At 35.4% G+C, this 20,929-nt stretch overlaps 2 protein-coding genes across 7 annotated transcripts; one reads left to right on the plus strand and one right to left on the minus strand.

Moving 5' to 3' along the window:
- Positions 1-62: 62 nt before the first annotated feature.
- LOC110372702 (ubiquitin-conjugating enzyme E2-24 kDa) lies at positions 63-7,451 on the plus strand. 6 transcript variants are annotated; one of them, XM_021329635.3, is made up of 6 exons: positions 63-222; positions 304-423; positions 501-697; positions 1,229-1,567; positions 4,030-4,177; positions 5,074-7,451. In XM_021329635.3, exons 4-6 carry the CDS (start codon positions 1,232-1,234, stop codon positions 5,169-5,171), a joined length of 582 nt encoding a protein of 193 aa, XP_021185310.1. In that variant the 5' UTR covers positions 63-222; positions 304-423; positions 501-697; positions 1,229-1,231; the 3' UTR covers positions 5,172-7,451. The 6 variants fall into 6 exon arrangements, with proteins under 6 accessions (XP_021185310.1, XP_021185314.1, XP_021185309.1 ...); XM_021329639.3 differs by having other exon boundaries at positions 1,257-1,567; XM_021329634.3 differs by lacking the exon at positions 501-697.
- A 32-nt stretch (positions 7,452-7,483) lies between these two features.
- On the minus strand, positions 7,484-20,536 carry LOC110372701 (CD63 antigen). The gene is made up of 6 exons (XM_021329633.3): positions 20,432-20,536; positions 20,127-20,233; positions 19,564-19,755; positions 9,531-9,701; positions 8,581-8,805; positions 7,484-8,299 (listed from the first exon to the last, which is right to left on the minus strand). Exons 2-6 carry the CDS (start codon positions 20,190-20,192, stop codon positions 8,234-8,236), a joined length of 720 nt encoding a protein of 239 aa, XP_021185308.1. The 5' UTR covers positions 20,193-20,233; positions 20,432-20,536; the 3' UTR covers positions 7,484-8,233.
- Between the last annotated feature and the right edge of the window lie 393 nt (positions 20,537-20,929).

Below are 20,929 nucleotides of genomic sequence, written 5' to 3' on the forward strand. Positions count from 1 at the left end.
AAATAAATAAATAAATAAATAAATAGTTTTAACCATAGACCACACATCTATTGCAAAAAATACCGGCGGCTCAGTTGGCAACACCGAATTAAAAAAAAAAGTCAAAAAATGTCGGAATGTGGTTGTGCTTCGTCTTGTAATTTTTCTTAATTTCGTTAGTTTAATGTCTAATTATTGCTTACTTTACCAGCAATAAACTAGCATAATTAGTTTAATTATTCTGTAAGTATCCTTACATCATAAGTTCTTTATTTACTTGCATTTGTTTTATGTCTGAGCTTGTGTGCATTCTGTGAATTTCAGTGGTTGTTTGTGTTGGTGAGGGTGACAGACAAATGGATGAAATGTGGTAGAAGTGGATCGAACTGAAGCTCCTTAATCCTTGCCGGAACACACCACATTCGAGTTTAATCTTTGATTAAGGTATACTTAATTCATGTATCTCTTATCACGAGCGGTATTAGTGCGGAAAGTAACAGGCTGCCTATTACGCTTTGCAGTGCGGGGCATCTAACACGGAGACATTACATTAATAGCGTTGCACAAATTTTGCACAAGTCGTGGATGAAATTTGTTGTATACTAAATAATACGTATCGGGAGCCGTCTTTTTCATTCAATTGGGTCACTGGTGAATCAAAAACTTGTAAATTATCGGATAACGCCAGCCCACAAGATGGCCGACTGTTATTCGTAAGGTACAAATAAATCTTTTTCCATTAATTTACGCATTGTTATTTGTTATTTTGAGTTCAACAGTTCAGCAATTGTCGGTAGAGCATAGTATTTTTTATTTATTTTGAGGCTGACGCTTTGTGTTATAAGTGCAGAGATTAGCAATGTCTTTGTTCTTGTGATTTTGTTCTTGCTTGAAAAAAAAAAACATTTCTTTTGGTTTTGTTACTAAATGTGATTTGCGATGTAGTTGTTGCTGCATTTATGACATATGCAATTATCTAACAATGATCATTGGAGTTCATTTCACTCTCTTCATGTCATTGCACTTTCATACTTGCTCATAACAATGTAGTGTCAATAAACTTGTTTATTTTGGAACACCATTGGTATGATGCAAAATCATTTTAAAACAAGTATCATTTTGTTTTGTAACCATGACAGCATGTGTTCATCATTTTATCAGCATCCACATCCATAACCGTAGTCACACCATCAAGGCTTTTTAACTAGTCGCTTTGTGGTTAGCGGAATGAGACGTTTGGTGCTTTTAGATAATGAGCGGTGCGTCTGGTTCATCAGGGAGTGGTACGGGACGCGGCAGAGGAGGGACTGGCTCTAACGGGGCCACAGCAGACAGCAAACCGGATACAAAAGAAAATAAACCAAATCCTAAGATGTCGAAGGCACTAGGCACGTCAGCCAAGCGGATCCAGAAGGAACTTGCAGAGATTACACTAGACCCCCCGCCGAACTGCAGTGCGGGGCCTAAAGGAGATAACTTGTATGAATGGGTGTCCACCATCTTGGGACCGCCCGGCTCAGTTTACGAAGGTGGCGTTTTCTTTTTGGACATACACTTCTCTCCAGAATACCCATTCAAGCCACCTAAGGTATTTATTTTTCTATATTGAATAATTTCCACTTATATTTTTATTTTCGTTGGTTCCGTAATAATTGTTGCATGTATGTTTGTGTACGATTTGAGTATGTTTTGAAATAATTTACATTGAATAGGGCTAGAATTGATATTTCACTCTAGAATGAAAACACCTTTACACTGAAATCAACCTTTTAGCCTCATTTTTTCAAAAGCTTTGTTTTCTATAGAATAGATCCATTAACAAATAAACAGCTAAATAGTAAATGTACAATCTATTTACGAATGATTAATATGTATTTAACACAAAATTTGTTAGTCATTCAGTCATTGATTACTATCAATTGAATCAGTTAATCAAGGCAATAAATCATCATAATAATATTGATTTGCAATAATGCATTATAGTGTTACTATTATTTTGTAGTAGCGGCTTATAATGATAATGATGATTGGAAATTAACTTTCTTTGAACTGGTAGATTCCAGAATATAATATAGAAAAATATCAATCTTCCCTTATAGAGCTCATTTTTATTTACTCTTTACTTTTGTAAATACATACAAAGTAAGCAGTGTAAGTGATTAAATTAAATTAATAATTAACGAAACATTCAAATAAAAACGCAGTAAATATCTAGTGCCACACAACTTATTCACACAGGGTATTGATCTACTCAATACACACATATTGTATATCAATAATGGTTTATCGGTTCCCCTTGAATAAACTTACCTATAACTATTCGTCAGTAACGATGTCTAGCAACGCCCTCCGCCGGCCGTGCTTCAACCCCACGTGGGGTCGCCGGCCGCCCCAGTATTTAATTAATACCGACATCCCTTCACTCGCCATTGTCCGACAAATCAATCAATCAATGTGTCCTGCCGATATAAAAGCGCGAAAAGTAATCATCTGGGGTTGTTTGTTAGTCTTTCATACCAGGACCGAAAGGCTGATAATTCCTTAAAATAATATGGGTATGTTTTCTTTCATTTTCAAAAATATACACCTTTCATACGAAGCGGGACTTTAAATGAGTTAACGCTCTGGCTTTTTTAAAAGGAAGGAAATTAAAATTCGTAATGCAGCCTTTTCTATACAATTTTTAAGGTTGGACTTGCTTTCTGGTTTTCAATGAACTTGATGATGTTGGAAATAGTTGGTTGGATTTAGGACAAGGATACCACCAAAAATACATCTCAGCTCATTACATCAATCACTGTCATGCGTTCGCGGATCATATTTTTGAGTCATCAGCGTGTATCATTTACTCTGTTCGGTCAGTTTTAACCTTTTCCGTGATGCGCAAATAAATTAAGATACAAAATATAACGACCCTCGATTTTATGAGCGTTTCTCAAAATGCACATTTGATTTTGTTCGCGAACAAAATTGTACGCGTCAGCGCGAGTCGCGAGTCCACTGCTAGCAAGTGTTCGTTCGCAAAGGTTGCAATTTCGCGGACATTTTAGAAATGTTCGCACAACACAACAGATTACACATTTGTGTGCGTCACAGTGCCTCACACCGGTGGAATCTCGCCCTTACATTTTATCGCGAATATAATCTTTACCTCATCTTAAATGGTATCCTAATTATTGGTTTTTGTTTGATGTCTGCCTGAGTAGGTAGTCCGGTTCTCAGAAATACTTTTGGGTTAACCTTAGGTTTTAAATTAGTTATTGTGAAGTTAGAATTTAGGATTGAGAGTTAGATACGGCCACAACGTCGATGGTTGCTCAGTCTTCTTTCACGCAAAAAATGCTGGGTGGATTTTGGTGAAACTTAGCCCTACTTGGCAGTTCTAGAGCTTCTACATTAGAACAACACAAAGCCTAAATTTTATCTGGGACCGGAAAGTAGATCCTTCAGGAAGCGAGTGAAACCGCTGACAGAAGCTTTTCATAAATAATTGTGTATAATTTTAAATCAACCTTGCAAAGGTGATGCTCGTTACTGCATTCATTAAATCACAGTGAACTTATTCCTCTTAGGAATGGCGTGAGACAAGATTAATTTCGGTCCCCACTATAAATAGCTGATTGCGTCACACTACCTACCTGTATCCTTTTCCGCGATGCAGTTTCGTTTATGCGAATTATATTGTCTTTGCTACGGAATTTGGTGAGGCTATAAACCTGATAGATATCTTATAATTCTGGATAAGACATTGTACACTTTATCAAGTAACATCATCTGCCTAGCCTTTTCCCAACTGTGTTGGGGTCGGCTTCCAGTATCAAGTAACAAGAATATTATTAATCAAGAACACTTCTAATCGATTTTCACTTACTTAAAATAAGCTATTATTTTTAACCCCACATTTTCCGTCGACGCAACAGCACCGATAATACCCTATCATGGATGTTGATACTTAAAATAATAATGTTATGTAATGACACTGAAAGGTTATCAACTTCCAAACATGTGCATCCCGCATTTAATACTAATATTGAACGTTATCTGTTTCAGGTGACATTCCGCACTAGGATATATCATTGTAACATCAATAGCCAGGGAGTGATATGTCTAGATATTCTCAAAGACAACTGGTCGCCGGCGCTGACAATATCGAAAGTTTTACTATCAATATGCTCCTTGCTTACTGACTGTAATCCAGGTAAGATACTTGTTAATTAACTTAATTTGTTATTCTTATAAGGACATTAATTTTATTTAATGTCAATTTGGTTGTGTCCAGTAAAGTTGTGATCGAAAATGTGTACAGTGAGCTCTGTTGGATTCGGTTGGTCAAATGCTCTAAACAGAGATAAATGATATTAATTATTGAGATTCACGGATCGGTTTATTAAAACTGCAAGGCATTAAGTAAAAAAAATGAATCTGCCTAATACCACTTGGTGGTTGTCGTGAATATAAAATATGTAACACCACGCGCGGCTTTATAAAATCCATACCATGTAGCATGTTTCTACTTTCTAACACAAAAGCTTGATCCCTAGTCTCTTGGGTCAAAGCCCTTTCGTCCTCAATGTCCTGATGTTTTGTTCAGGCCTCTATCGCCGGGGTTATTTATATCATACTAGTTTGTAATGTGGTATTTATTAAAAATCAATGGTGGGTAATGGATAGTGTCAATTCTTATTAAAAGATAACGTGTTCAAATAGATATGGTAACATTATCTATTTTTGTGACACAAGTTAATTAATTTTTGTAGTGTAAACGTAAATATTGTAATTAATCGTTTTTATTATTTCATAATTAAATGATTATGTGTTTTTAAAGTTAGTTGCGCCATCGTTGAATGATGAGTTCATTGTCTTGTAACGTCTGGTCATTGTACTCATATAAAGAGCAAAAGAACTAATTTTATTGCTCAACCTTTTAAATGGTATTTTTAAGAAGCCTCCTGGTATTTTTTAGTCTGCATCGTTATATTTATAGTGCATTTGATGATATAATTATGCAGACTGAAGACCACATCCCTACTAAATTAAGTGACTTGAGAAGACTAATACAGGATATTGTACTAATAGTTATTGTTTGTATTCCAGCGGATCCTCTAGTGGGCAGCATCGCGACGCAGTATCTGCAGAACAGAGAGGAGCACGACCGCATCGCGCGCCTGTGGACCAAGCGCTACGCGACATGATTGCGCTGCCCCCGCGCCGCCGCACGGAACAACCTGCACTATCATACTCAATACCATTCTGTTCTAAATCCATCCTGTTCACGTAAATGTAAGCTTATAACGTTATATCCGATCAGTACGCGCTGCTCGCGACACATTTGTTCGCTCGCTCACTCCGCGAACAAATGTGCCACCTCCGGCGACCGATGTTTATACAGCTTATTAATTTTTAGTTGCAATTAATGTGATGTCAAAATGCTTAATGACGGTCTGAATTATATAATTTTATTTAGAATGATGAACGATTTATTTGTGATTTGAATGATTTTCTGTTAATGTTTCTAGCTCTGTGTTATACAAAATACAGTGATAAGTTTACTAATGAAAGTGTATCGTAGGTTTAACCAGTGATTTGAGTCAATTTTGCCGCTATAACGCGATGATCTCATACACTCTTCAACTGTTACTACTTATGTGTAAGTATGTCGGGACTATTGCGATACCTACCTACTATTATATTTGGGAATAAATCGCATATTGTCTTGTAAAAATGTTTTTAATTTCAGGGTAATACTTGCATGTCTCATTGGATCTAGTATATTTTGAAAGACAATATTTTAAACTGCTGTCAGTGCTCACCATTTAGATTTTGGTCAATATATTAGGGAAAAAACAATAACACAATATAAACAAATTACATAAAACACGAAAATAATCCGACCTGTTTAAAATATTAGCGCTATGCGTTAAAATGAAACAGCAGTTTTTCACTATATGTATAACTTTCATACACACGCTACGGCCGCCAATAATGTCTTCAAATTGATTACTGAATGGTTGTAATTTCTCATGTAATTCGTATAGTATTCGTGTAGTACTTATATTTCTCGGATAGTATGTGACACAACTGGCAGCATTGACAAGTACAAACTTTATGGTTTAAAAATTTCATGAATTGCAAACCAATCCATTATCGACTTCAATGCTTTGTAATTATAGTTAAGGAAATCTTATTTCAAGATGACGAGGCAAATCAGTTGCTTATTTTCTAGTGAGATGTCACATGTTGACTGAGGTGACGAAAAGAAAAAATAGTTTTGTGAATGTTTATGTGATGGCTAGTGTCGAAGGGTCAAGTTGTAGATCAGCCGGTACTTCGGAGTACTACGTATTATATTTATTAATCGAATCTAGTTTGGTTTTAATATTATTATTCGCGAAGGCCGAATTAACGTCATAAAAGCCTTATTTGACTGAAAAAGAAAGTTACATTAGATAGGTTTTTCAACTTGGTCCATTTTGTTAAGGATATGATAGTCAAATTATTTGGAATTTTTGTGACTTCGTAACAAAAGGATTTTTGGGGACGTATTGTTTGTTTGTTTTTAATTGTGCAATCTAATGCGGTGTTATATACAAAATCTTGAGTTATATTTTTACATTATGTATCACTATAGTAAACGACTTTAACAAGGATTGTGTAGGATAGGTCTGGGAAATAATTAATAACCTATTTATTTTTATAATATGAACTTATGAAAGCATATTGCGCACTGTGTTATATCTTTTCATTATAATTGTTTGAAGTAAAGTGATTCGACAATATGTATTATGCGGTGTCGTCATGGAAGCAGCCGACTGTGGATTTGATAGTATGTTTTACTTGTTATCACATATCAATGTAACACCTGGACGAAGAAATGACATTTAGATTTATTTGTTACAATGATTTTGACTACGTTTTACCATTATCTTCATGAAGTGCCAAAACTCGGGCACATTGGCCTCCGCTCCAGTCTGACATCTCCAACTTTTCTAAAATATTCCGTTTAGTATGTAAACAGTATTAGATGTAAGTTATTTTATTGTCTAGATAATGTATAATGTATGTCTTAACCCTAGTACTAGAATTTTAGCGTTGTAATGATTTTAGCTAAAGGAGTACGTATGTCGCGCGTATATGAATGTTTTGGTGATACCGTCGTGAAAATGAAGATTTTATAAAATGGGTGATATCGCGAGTGTCGGAACTGGTGCTGTGAGATTCAGATGCTTGCGACATACTAATGAATACTGATAACTGTATTCGGGACTGGTATATTTTGTCATTGTGATTTTTTAATTATTTTATACTGTGACTAGAAATGTGTTGCTTGCAAGACAACAGCTGTATTTAACGCGACTGATGTTCCTCGAAATTCAACGTTCATGCTCTGATACCTAATAACCATCCTTTGTTATTACGATTTATATCATGGTATAAAATAGGAAAATAAAAATGTGTGTAACTAGGACACTGAATGCTGTTTCATTATATTCCTGATTAAAACACATTTTTGGATAATGCAGATTTTATTATAAATATACATGACCTAGAAACACTTTCCAATCCAAACGTTACAATGATCTAATGTTTCCGTTTTTAAATTAGATGCAATCCTTTCTATTCATTAGAAAATATGATTTGGACTTCGCAAGCGAAGAGAGATCGCGTCATGCTTGTTACATTGCGTCTAATCGACAAACGAATCGTATATAAATCTAATATAAGTAATAATAAATGTGCACCACTTCTACATTGGTTAAATATGAATAGTAAAAGGTACAATCATTATTTAATACTATAAAGTTGAATTGAGATTTTACGTAAGTATAAAAAAGTAGGAAATTCCGATAAGGTTTTTGGCATAATGTATCCATTCTATTCGAAAAATCAGTCTTCTACACTGAGCACACTTGATTGTGAACTTGAAAAATCTGTGCATTGTGCTTTATCATTATCACTCCCATTAATTGCAAATATATATGGCAAAGTTAAGATTACACGCATTTTATATTGAAAATACAGTACCTTCTGTTACTAGCACTTACAAGTTATGTAAACATTAAATCTTACAATAAAATAAACAAATTATCTGGAATAATAACAATAATAAAATTAATTACTTCAAAATATACAAAGAATCGTAGAGGTGTACTTGATCACAACTTAGTTAAATAAAATGAAGTAGGTATTTGTGGAAAATATTGGGCACTGCTATGAACTAGATCTAGGGATAATATAAAAATACCGCTGAATTTGCTTATACAGTCTCGTACTGACTGCGGATGGAGCGAGCGAGGCAGCATGCGAATATTACACCCAGCAGCTGAAAAAGAAAATACAAGACATTAGGTAAAGATAGATAATAATGTTTTATGTTGTATGTTCTATCGATAGAATACAGATTTTAAGCTTCAAGTAAAATAGGTGTTATCCATCACAAGAACTGAACTGGAACACAACATGCAATAATTTCTTCATGGTTCTAAGTACCGACATCATGGTCTCCTTCACATAACAAAGATTTCTTGCCTATTTTTAAGCTCTTGACAAGATCCTCTCCTGAACTTTTATATGAAAAACATTGAAGTAAAAACTGAATATTACCTGTACAATAGCGACTCCTATGCCGACCCCTCCGAGCACCATAGCAATATCCCTGAAGTAAGTAACGAGTTTATCAAGGCAGCCTTCAGTGTGGAAGTGTTCGGACTTGTCGGTGCAGGGCGCGGGCACTCCACCGCTGATCTCCTGGCCTGAGCAGCAGGTGCTGGGCATGCTGATGTTGTTGGCAGCCCAGTCGTTGGGGCTGTAGATGCCGCAGCATTGCAACTGGAATTTGTAAGTTGGGTGGTTAGTTTGTGTCAGGATTTTCGGTCTAGAGAGTAATGTATTTAAATATCCTTCTTTTCTTAAAAATCTTATAGCATATTCCTGTATTTGTCTTTGAAACTATTACTTTTTCATTGGTCTCTCAATAAATCCAATTTTTACGTGATGATACATTGTCATTGGAGGCCAATTTAGATCTTTCGAATGCTAAAAACTCGACTGTGAGGCTACTTTTATTTTCAGATGTAAGACTTTTGTTACCGGGATTCAAAATAATGACTGGTCTGTGTAACACGTAAATTGTAGGGATGCGATACACAAAGGAAACATTAGTCTGCAAGCAAACACATTGAACGGGTAATGTAACCTGAATTAGTAACGTTTGCGGTTGTTATCTGAATATAGCCTTTCAATACCTAGCAACTTAGTTTTCTTTTTAGTTATATTAGGCAGGTATTGTTAGATATGCTACAGGGTAGGTCATGTTTGTCTTAAGTATTTAGGTAGGCATGACGTCATGCATCTAAATCTTTTCAGTTTATGCAAGTTTTCCTTCCCTGTTTGTCTGGTATTGCTAACGAATTACTTATAGCATAATAACCTGACCTTCAAGATGACTCTTTCAAACAAATATCAGAAAAAAGGTAACTTAATAACTTTAAGTGTTCGTCCAACAAATAACAAGAAACTAGAACTTTAAGTAATAATATCAAGGGTTTCCTTACATCAGTCTGCACAATGTCGAAGGTCTTGGCAACGTCCTTGTTAGTGGGGTACTCCTTGATGGTCTTGTTCAAGTGGGCCACTATGGAGTTCTCCAAGTCCTGGTGCTTCATATATCCTGCGATGCCGACAGCCAGCTCAGCCACGAAGATCACTAGCAGGAACACTGAGAACTGGAACATAAAGTGATAAAATGTTAGGACTGTGTTTGTAGGTGGAGCTTTGGTTGGGCAATAGAAGATGTTAGTCAGCGAATATTTATTGTGTCTCTTTAAAGAGTCATGACAGTTTTCACTATAGGTGGATGACGTCAGCATATGCTACTAGCTATTCCTGCGACCCGAACGGTAGACAGCAATTAATAACATTCAAATCAAATCCTCTATTTTGCAAAGAATGTGTGTCAAGTCTAAAGTCAAGTTCCGAAGAATTATGTTAATTTGAATCATCCGCTGACGAACAACAGGATTTTGAATGAATGCCATATACCTACTTTGTAGTTGCAAATCAAAGCATATTTCAAAATGCCTAAGAAGAGGGTCGTTTCGTCGACAGACGTAATTAAGGCATTTTAATTAAATTACACAGCACGCCATATGTACAAGTGACGACACAATCCACAAAATGCATCCTATCAGATTGTCCCAGTTGTAACAATTGCGGTGCTTTGTTTGTTTATCTAGAATCTAGAACATCTATCTGTTGTGTGTGTTTATCTCTCTACTAGACGTAGTCACAATGCAGATATTGTGAACTGTGACGTCACTTGGCAGCAAAACGTAGGTCGTCCGCCTAATTTTTTCCGTATCTACACGAGGGCGAAAACTGCGCAGCGGTTATTTACTGAAGTGCCCCGGTGGCAATAATTAAATTTGTTTTTACTTTTTTTTAGACAATGAGATCCACATCTTTTATAAGTGGTAGCTTCCGCCAGTGGTTTCATCCACTTCGACACCCCTGGAGGGACTATTTCCCTTCCCGAGGATAAAAAGTAGGATAGGTGTACCTAGCTATATGTATTTCCCACTGCAAGTTTCATCAAAATCAATTCAGTAGTTTTGCGTGAAAGAGGAACAAACATTCATTGGATAACAAAAGTAGGATTGAATCTGACCATAATCAAGTATTATTTAATTTGTTTAGAATTAGCCATCTGCGCTGTTTGTTACGAGATTTGAAAACAATCGATATAGCGTTCAGATTTCGTTTGTAGCAGGCATGTTTGCAAAACATAATTATGGTACAGTCGTTACGCTTAGTGAGCGCAAATGACTCTGCTATTATAAAACACATTGCGATTTTGATATACGGATCAGAAAAACACGTTTCCAACAAATAAATACATGTAAAAAAAATTGTTATATTCAAATTCCCCTTTAATGAATAAGAAAGAACAAAGGTACTTCATTATTTATTGTAAACACGAGTAGTGTTTATTACTCTTTAACAAGAACGTATTAATTTTATCTTGTTTACCTACGAAGACTAAGGACCTACTTTCTATCATATCTTAGAATTAATCATCAGTCTATTTTAATCTAAATCTTTTATTTGTTGCTTCCTTAACAAAATATGAATAACGCAGGACAGGGAATGTACCTCTATCAACAATTAGCCTATCTACCTATGAGGCACCTACGTTTTTATATTTATCGGAGATATTGACTAAAATGAAAAGCTTAAATAAAATGTCTCTGAAACATATTTTTTACCCTTTGTGTACAATTTATATTTTTATTCTAATATAATTCTGTAAATGATATCTTTTTATAAACATGTTTACAGTTTACGACTATCCTCATGGTATCTCCAATATAATGCGCCGCGTAGTTATTTTCCAAGTAAGTGAACAGGGTTATCTCAGAAGTTTCCGTCGCAATACTAATCGGTTATTGATTCTTATATCGCAGCCAATTTGTGAGGGCTTTTAAACTGACCGAATAACCTATTTTAGCTAAAAATAAAAAGGCAGCCACTAGGCTTAAGTAGGATTTAATCAAAGTATCATCCAGTCTTATTTTCTGATTCATTTAAATTGTTCAACAACCTACTGCATTTCTCTAGGAACCTGATTAATCACTTTTAGTGCCACCTGTATATTAAAATATCCTCATCAGTGTTCGAGTAACCAAAGTTCTTGGAAAGTTTTTACGGCGGTGTTCTTATATTTTACCTGCCATTTTTTTGGGTCTATTGTGCGCAAACCTTCGTTGCTGACCACGGGTCTAAAATTATTATTTATGGAAGTATTGTCGCAGTCAAGTGTCGCGAATGTAGAAATAAATCCCAGTAAGAAGTGAATGTAGCATAATTTGAACAGGTAATACTTACAAGGAAAACGACTAACACACATTAAACCGATGTGGCTATAACCAGTTTCTGCACAAGCTCAGTTATATTTCTTGGAAGTTAAAAAAACCCATCTTTTTGGCACGAGTTGCTTTGAGGACCTTTCATTGCTCAAACTTTCTAATGATGATTGGGAATTGTATTGAATTTGTCTATACTAATATAATAAAGTAGAATCATTTTTTTATTTGTTTGCAGGTTGCAGAGGTTCCGAAACTCTATCCATTCGAAAAAATCTTTGCCTAATGAAAAGCTACTCTTCCCGAGAAACGCGGGCTACACAGGGGAAACCGCGGGAAACAGCTATTATCAAATAAAGATATTAATATTCTTTATCATCAGAAATAACATTCCACTCTTTACTTCAATGAAAATCTACGACTACGCGCGAGCGTGACCGATGAGTCCTTGAAAATGCGCTCTTTATCGGTCAGCACAAGGTGGCACAAGGCCGACACACAATGTGATTCTTTGACCCAAGCTATCAACCCATACTTAATGTCACACACATGTTCTCACTCCTCACAGCGAGGGTAATGGAAAACCCTTGTTTATCACACGTTATTCGTTAATTTATTTAGGTGACCCAGAAAACCATGTAATTGCTTACTTTCTTGCTGCTCGTGTGTTGACATAGCAAGATTGGTGTTTTCTCGAAGTAAAATGGAATATATTTTTACGTAAGTAAAAACGATAAAATCGACTTATGAAATAATTCGCATTTATTATTAGGTTATCACTAGTTTCAAAAAGAGCGGCTGTTACTAATCCAATACCTTCCCCAGTCATCTAGAACATATGTATTTATTTAGACATTATTATTAATTCGCAAACTTCCAACGTTGCGGCACACATTGCACGTCTAGTTATACAAGTCTAGTTTTACCGGCACACTTCCGCACACGTGATTTTTACAAGTTTACAACAGCCTTCATATTTATGAATGGCTCTTTTATTATGTATTACTTAAACGCGAATAGTTGCTAGATGTTATTACCGTGGTCGCTAGCCGCGTCGTTATTGTTTGAAAAGGCTGGTGGGATCAAGGGATTACCCGATATCATCAGGTAAACGGTTTCTAGAGGTGACTAATTGACGGACGCACACTGACGTAATATACCACATTAGCTAGGTAAATGTTTTTTGTATAAACTGCCAACATCTTAAAAGTTTAATGTTGTTTTTAAAGCTGTTCGTTAGTTTTTCCCTGAATTACAATTTATCTGAATTTATCGCAACGAAACGGTGTAAGCCTGTACAATGCACCAATTACTGATGTCACGAATATGTCTTCATATTGCTACATGATTTCAATGTTGGTGGAATATATCGGTGCCAACTTGACTCACCGACGACTGATAAACGGTAATATAGCTACAGTATTTATTTACGATACTGTTTCAATAATATAATAAACTGTTGTGCATATCGAGAGCTGTGAGAGGTTACTTTCAAAGTATTCTCATAACAGCCACTTGAAAATAAAAGTTGCTAATGTAAACATGGCGACCTCATTGAATAAATAAATCAATCAGTCGAGAGAATTGAATCGATTTCATTATTTGACGTCGAAACGTTCAATTGGTATAAAGCCATACATGTAAAATGGCAGCTGTTGATTTGGTTATCCGCAGTTAAATTAATTTCGATATCTCGAAAACAGCGTGCTAATTAACAACAAATTTACACGATACATACGATACAAACGTAATGACGATATGTTACAAGCTGACTCATTTTAATGTTTATAAATAAATTGAAACAAACAGTGATTGTCTGATTCGATTTACACATACAATGACTATCGGTCAGTACCCGAGTATCGCCTGTGCTGGGCGATAAGTAGGACCCTTACACGAAGCTGAATTTTAGGGCGAATTAATGCCCTGATGGCATGCAAGCAAACGCAACGGTTTCGTGTAGTCCGAGTTACCCAATATTATACCAGTTATGTTGAATCTGTATGCGTGTGCATAATTGCTAGGTTCCCTTGGGCAGTGTTATAAGGTAGCAAGGAGTTTTTAAACGCTCAGGTCTGCAATTTGTGCTCAGTTGATGGTTAAAGTTCTAAGTGAAAGGGACTTGGATAAGACAGCTGGAAACAGACTTCTAGAGACCTCTGTGCACCTTGAAAACAGTTACGATTTTTTTGCGACATCTCCTTTTCCATTATCGTTGGTTAGCGACCTAACAAAATGCATGCCTCAAGTTTGTCTCACAAATACCCCGGATCGATATTGCTGATAAAGTTAGTCTAAAATCTAGCTCAAGTTTTCCTACGATGTAAGAAATCTTTTCGACTGAGCGCAGTTTATTTTCAAGAACTCTTGCCAAGTTTTGTTTTCGACAGTTGGAAGTGAATGGGGGATTAAGATTTTTAAATCAGGTCATTTAACTATCACAATACTTTCTATGAGTCATCAATAGAATGACGAAATGGCTATAAATAAGGAGACCATTTTGTTATTATAAAAAAAAACTGAATTTGCGAAATTACTTTCGTACTGACAAAGTTTCTGATGAAAATATAGTACAAACTTAGTCCTTCCTGATCTATTAAATCGTACAACTGTCAACTGGTCCGTAATTGTCTCGTAAATCGTCAAAGGCACGGGATTAATTAAAACATTTCCAGTTCTCGTTGTAATTGCGTTAATCAGGAAATGCCAGACTGTACCAGCGTGTAACTGTACTATTGTAATAATTACTTTATCTGAAAATCACGTCCGCACATTGTTATAATGGATCTGATTAAATTTATTTCCACTATAAGCGCTGCGTTGATATATTTTTCACTGTTTTAAAAATAGTTGAAGCTGCTACATCGCGTTATTTTTAATTGTTACAACCTATTCCATTTCACGAGGTGATCTTTTTACGATCAGAGCACTAAAATGATATCAAATGTTGTTTGGACATTCACAAACTATAAGCATATCTGTATTCCTTTCACCTCAACCATGACGTGGTCACCGATGTTCGTAATTAGCAAGTTCAGGTTTCCTCGTGGTCAAAGCAAATGAGTAACGATCGATTTCCAAGTATAATTTTGACCTATCGGTGCACTTGATTAAGAGTATCTATTTTACGGCATATTAGTCACATCTTGTAGTTAAAGCTTTGAAAAACAGCAGATAAGATAGCATCGCTGCCACTTGATGAGTCAACTACATAGACTGAAGCATTGTTCGCTAATGTTCACATTCTAGACTTTTCTAACGATACTCTGTTGTGCGCGAAGCCGTGACGTCACATATTGTTAACGCTCAAATTTTTATACAATACATAGCCAAGTCGTGTTCTAAATAAATTCATATTATTTGCAGGTCAATACTATCTAACTAAGCATGTATCTACGGCGAAAGGTCGTTCGAATGCTAATGTGGCATTTAGATCTCTGCTTTGGCGGAACCGGTATTAATCTAATTCAGTTTAGCAAGTCTAGTAGAGGCACAACATGTGAGCATATTTTCTTGTATCTAAGAAACTATCGTACATTTTTGCGTTAAGTATTTCTCAGTTCATGGGCCGTGACACTGAGACAATGAGGGCGGTTTAGGCTGCGGACAAACACCTTTGTTCGCTTATATGCAATTCCAAAGGCAAGACATACATGGAATAAGTACAGGGAAGTCCATATAAGCCGTCTTAACAAGACCCGCTTCACTGCAGCTAATATGATGAATTAGCTAATTGTACAAGGCAACATCCTGAGAACGGAGCGTAAAATTGAAACCTTAACAATCGCTTCTAGGAATCGACATTCTGAATGTAAGTTCTTAGAAGAAATTATTTTGAAATCTGTTGAATGGCAAATGACGGGGCTTTGTGGTTTCGACTATGGCAGCATCAAAGCGAACTTTAATGTGTTCAAAAATAAGTTCATTATTTATATTTTTTTGTTTAACTTGTTTAATTCTCGGGTCACGACCTCGCGACCTTTCCACCTACAGAACAAATTTTTAAGCGACCACCTACACCGGTCTAAAATCTTGGACTATTAGGAACGGCGATATAATAGTTTATAAGTAGAAAAGGATGTGGCCATTTAACTGTATGAGACGACAGTCGCGTGTCAAAGGTCGCAGGTTGACTTCATCTGGGCCAATTGACCGCAGGGCTGGAGAACAAATTAGTTCTTGTTTGTTTATTTGTGAATCAATTGCTTAATTAATATTGAACATTGATCATTGAAATTGAAAGGGACTTAGTTCTTCGAGATAGTAGGAGTCTGAGTAACAGGCGAGCCTTTGCAAATAATTTAGAACAGGCTTCTGAAGTTGACTGTCAGGGGAAAATAATAATAATGAATGAGGTAAGAAACACAAGACAGGCATCACTAACTTTCCCTCAAAAGACCTACGTGCCAGCAAAACGGGTTGTACCTATGCAGTTTTGTTTTTAAATGTCCCAATCCTCTTGTGCCTTCAGAAATCGATCAAACAACCAATACTCGTATTTATAAAAGAAATAAATTAAATTAATAAGTTTTCGTTCATAAAAGGCTATTGTTTAGGACCTGCCATGTGCCAGTCATGTGGGTCTCATAATCGGGATTTTCCTTTAAATACTTCGCACCAGCCTAACACGTGTAACTAATGGCTGTCCTAAAGCATTAGTTTTAACTGACTAGCTGACATTTATGCTCTTGAAGTATTAACGTCAGAGATACGCCCACGGTTTCAGAGGACAAGTTAACTTGTTTGTGAGGGAATATCATTGTACATATACATTGTATTTATTGGGAATATTTTCCTTTATACAAGGGTTTATATTGAAGCAAACATACTTCAGATACATAAGTTATGCGATATGCAATCGTCAAAGTACCATATTGCACCGAAGGTACATTGAGAATGTTTTACGAAATGCTCAGCAGAGCATGTTTTGAGAGCAGTTTTTTCAAAAGTATGAGAAAAACAAAAGTAATTAAGATATTTGTTGAGAATTTGTTGAACAAACAAACATTACACTGCTAATTTTGGTCTTGAAATTATTTATTTTATTCAAGAGTTATAAATAACTGTTTACTTTGTCAACAAATAAATATTTTGCCTGTAGTCTAGTTATTTGAACTTCGACATTGCACTTGTCTTTGGTTGACTAACAAATGACGTATGATATCGTGGTGATTAATGACTCATTGCGTGTTTAACCTCGTGATTATTGCTAATCAGTAATGACCATTCAACTAACTATTAGTTATAGCTCCAGTTGAATAGTTATTTTAGAATGCAGCTACTTTAATATTAATATTTCTATATTAAAAACTTGAAGTTTTTTAGCGCAAAAATACTGAAAGGATTTTTATGAAACTTTACAGTATTAAAGTTTCTTGGGGAAGCGGTTAACAGTTCGATCAATATTCAGCAAAATAAGACAAAGACCCAGTCTTTTACTGTTTCACTAATTAGTTTATCATGTTTGCAGAATGGAAAGTTTTATAACCAACTGCATTAGAGTGGCACTGCTAAAAACCTCTTACATTGAATGCTTGTCCGTATTCTTAGAAAAAAATACACAGGAAAAGTCTAAGTATATGTATGTGGTAAAGGCACAACAAAAAGAAGCTATGAATTGATAAGACGAATGAAAATTCAAGTAAGTACAAGGAGGAACTTGCAAAAATGTACCGTTGCACTAATATATTCAGCAAGAAATGCGGGTGTAGGCAGGTCTAACTACACGTCTGATTAATATACAAGTGACAACGGTCGATCAAGGCTTGAATGTTAAGTTAAATGAAATGTAAAGGACTTGGCGTACAGTGAACTGTGAAGGCGATATGACGAGCGTAGGCCTTTAAAATTAGAATGGATTTGCAAATTGAATATGGTTCTGCAATGAATCAACATACATACATGAAACATGATAACTGGCTGTTCCTCGCGGTTTCAGATGCATCCCGAACTACTTTACGCACACAGATAAGAACTAGTTAATGTATCTCAGGGTCTAAAGTAGAATATTTTGGTGCGTTTGGAAGAATTAGAAATTGCATCTCCAAATTATAAAGATCTAATGCCAAAGGAGGTCTTACTTCCGTAATATTCACACAAAATGTGTATGGTTTGGATGAAAACATGAGCTTTTATACTATCAAGAATTTCTTTTTCAAAGTCGGTTAGTCTCTTGAGCAGCCTGCATTAATCAAATCTGGTCAATGTAGCTTGATTTCAGTAACAGGCATAAGTTTACAAACACTGGTACACTTCAAGGATGCTATTGATTACATGTGACCGAGCCGCGGAGAAAACGTTGTATAACACGGAATCCGGTTGCACGAGTAGGAAGTACTTGTAATGAGTCCTTCACGCCTTTCGTTACGGCTATGGGAGCATCTAAACAATAGCTTCGTTAGTATTGATCCGTAGGAAAAAATAACGCGAACTATAGTAGAATAGTTACGTTTTATTGCCTAGTTACTATAGTTAATGTAATCTATACTAATATTATAAAGCTGAAGAGTTTGTTTGTTTGTTTGAACGCGCTAATCTCAGGAACTACTGGTCCGATTTGAAAATTTATTTCAGTGTTAGATAGCCCATTTATCGAGGAAGGCTATAGGCTACTTTTTATCCCGGTACGGGAAGTAGTTCCCACGAGATGCGGGTGAAACCGCTGGCAGAAGCTAGTTTATAATAATGGTTACAGCTACTGCAGTTTTTGGAATGAACTGGTTTGTCTTTTTGTGACGTTAAGCTGATTGTCTATACCTACAGAATTGCATGTGAATATAGATAGTTCAATGTCGTGGTTTGTTTACGAGATTTCTTAAAAAAACTGGATTGCACACTATAAGTAAGCCATTTCAGCAGGCACTTTCTATTGATTTTTAAGCTTTTAGATGCATTTTATTTTTGAACTTAGTTTTTAAAATAAAAAATCACATCAAGACTGTTGATCTTTAGTTAAACCTACTCAAACGGAGTAAGTCAGGAGGGTGAGCCCTTATGTTATAAATGCAGTACAAAATAAATACAGTTGGCAGTATGGTCAAAAAGGATGTTACTACGCATCTATATCTCTCACTACCGAACAGATGTAAATTATAAGAGTAAAAACACCACATTTCTAAGTCCATAATAGGATAAGCAAAGGGTAGACCTTTCAGAGACTTATTTTTCTGCGCACTAATTATTTAGATATCATGAAAAAAGTATCTGTATTATTAATTATAACTCAATATAGTCAATATGTTACACTCAGTGTGATTTGTGAATAAAAACAATTTAGTTCTTTGTTTGATAAAAGCAGCAAGAGATTGATAGTTGGCAAATAATTATATTGTTTATATGCGGTTGCATCATTGTTGTGACTGCAGAATGTAATTACAACTCAATGTTATGAAAAGACTGATGTGGGTACAGTGCATTAAAAATGATAGTTATTCTTTTAAGAGTAGCTTTCACAAAATATAAGTAGATATGACCCATGTTTGTAATGTTTTCATAATACAACAGAATCCATGTTACTTTATAAAAAATGCATTTGACAAAAATATGCCAAAATCCACATTCATGGATTCAAATTACCATGAACTTAATTCAGTTTTTGGTTTAAGGGCAAAAAATCTGCTCATTGTTGTAACACGAAGTTTCCCACAAAAAAGGATCCATTAACAGGCTGGAAAACATAGACAATACTTAACTTAACAAAAAAGAAAAAAAAAGAATAAGTACTCACAGTAACAATCATACAGTGATTTTCCTTAACTGCACCACAGCATCCAAAGAAGGCCACTATGAACACAATTACTCCAACAATGATCAGGACAATGGGCCCAGATGTGTAGAAGTTCTCATCAGTCAGGTCTATGTACGGCGAGGAGTTTATCTCTGCTTTGATGCCCACGATCAGGATTATAAGACCCGTGATCTAGAAAAAAATACATTGTCTATGAAAAAAACTGGTTAAAAAACATTTTTGAGGTCTAAAATAAAGTAATTCTGTGATTTTTTTCTGTAATATACTTAAATGGCATTGTAGTTAGTTCCAAGTTGTGCAATAAGTTCGCACATACGAATGAGTCACATAACATAACGGAACGAGGGTATTTACTGCGTGGTATTTATTTTCCACGGTACGCTTCACATTACGACAACTAGAAAGCTAAAACTGCATTTTTATAGAAAATATAATGCACAAACTGCTTTAGAATCTAAGACGGGGCCAACAAGCACCAAGCTTGAAAAAAATCGAAGGTGAACAACATCGAACGTACAGCCTTCAGGTAAAAAAATGCTTACCGCGAACAAAAGATTGAAGCAAAACAGCAGATATTTCACACACGACATCCCTGCGCCAATAGCCATGTTTAAATCTTGTCTTCTAATCTAATTATAAAAATTTAGATCTGTAACAAAAACACCGATATTTTAATTTCTTGTTTCCACACGGTAGCGCGAGCTGCACCATCGATTGAGTTTTGCTTGTTGACACAGCACAGACAGGTGAGTCACAATATAAAGCAATTTTTTTCACTTTTATTATTAGCAATACGTTAATTCTTCACGTTTATTTTTAATACGAACGATATCAAAACGAAGCTTACCGCCAAAATTTATATTTTGCGATTAAACAATACTACGCGAGCAACGTCCGATGTACGCCGAAAATAGCGAGTGTCTGTGTTGTCACACACAGGTTTACAAAGTCTACCATGCAATTTAGCGTAGGTAATGTTGCCAGAACTTGTATCCAAATTAATACACAGTAGTTATTTTTGACCCGTTTGGTATGTTTTTTCTGAAGCTTAGTTATAAATTAAAAATATTTGTTTTTTATGATTATGAAAATACACGGTATAGTTGATAATTTTAATTGTATGGTGAAACCAGCTGCCCAGGCGAAGATAAAAATAAAACTAAATTCAGAAGTTACAGTAGGTACAGCATTTACTAAAATAAACTTAAGAATATTCCTCATTCGGCCCTAACTTTTTTCGTCTTAACTTAATTATGATTAAGTTCAAAAGTTAACGTTATTTACTGAATGCATTATGTATTATGATTGAATTACCATTGAATCACGCAAGTTAAGACCAAGAGTT

The sequence above is a fragment of the Helicoverpa armigera genome, chromosome 9 (assembly GCF_030705265.1).
Source record: "Helicoverpa armigera isolate CAAS_96S chromosome 9, ASM3070526v1, whole genome shotgun sequence".
In the NCBI taxonomy this organism is placed as follows: Eukaryota; Metazoa; Arthropoda; class Insecta; order Lepidoptera; family Noctuidae; genus Helicoverpa; species Helicoverpa armigera.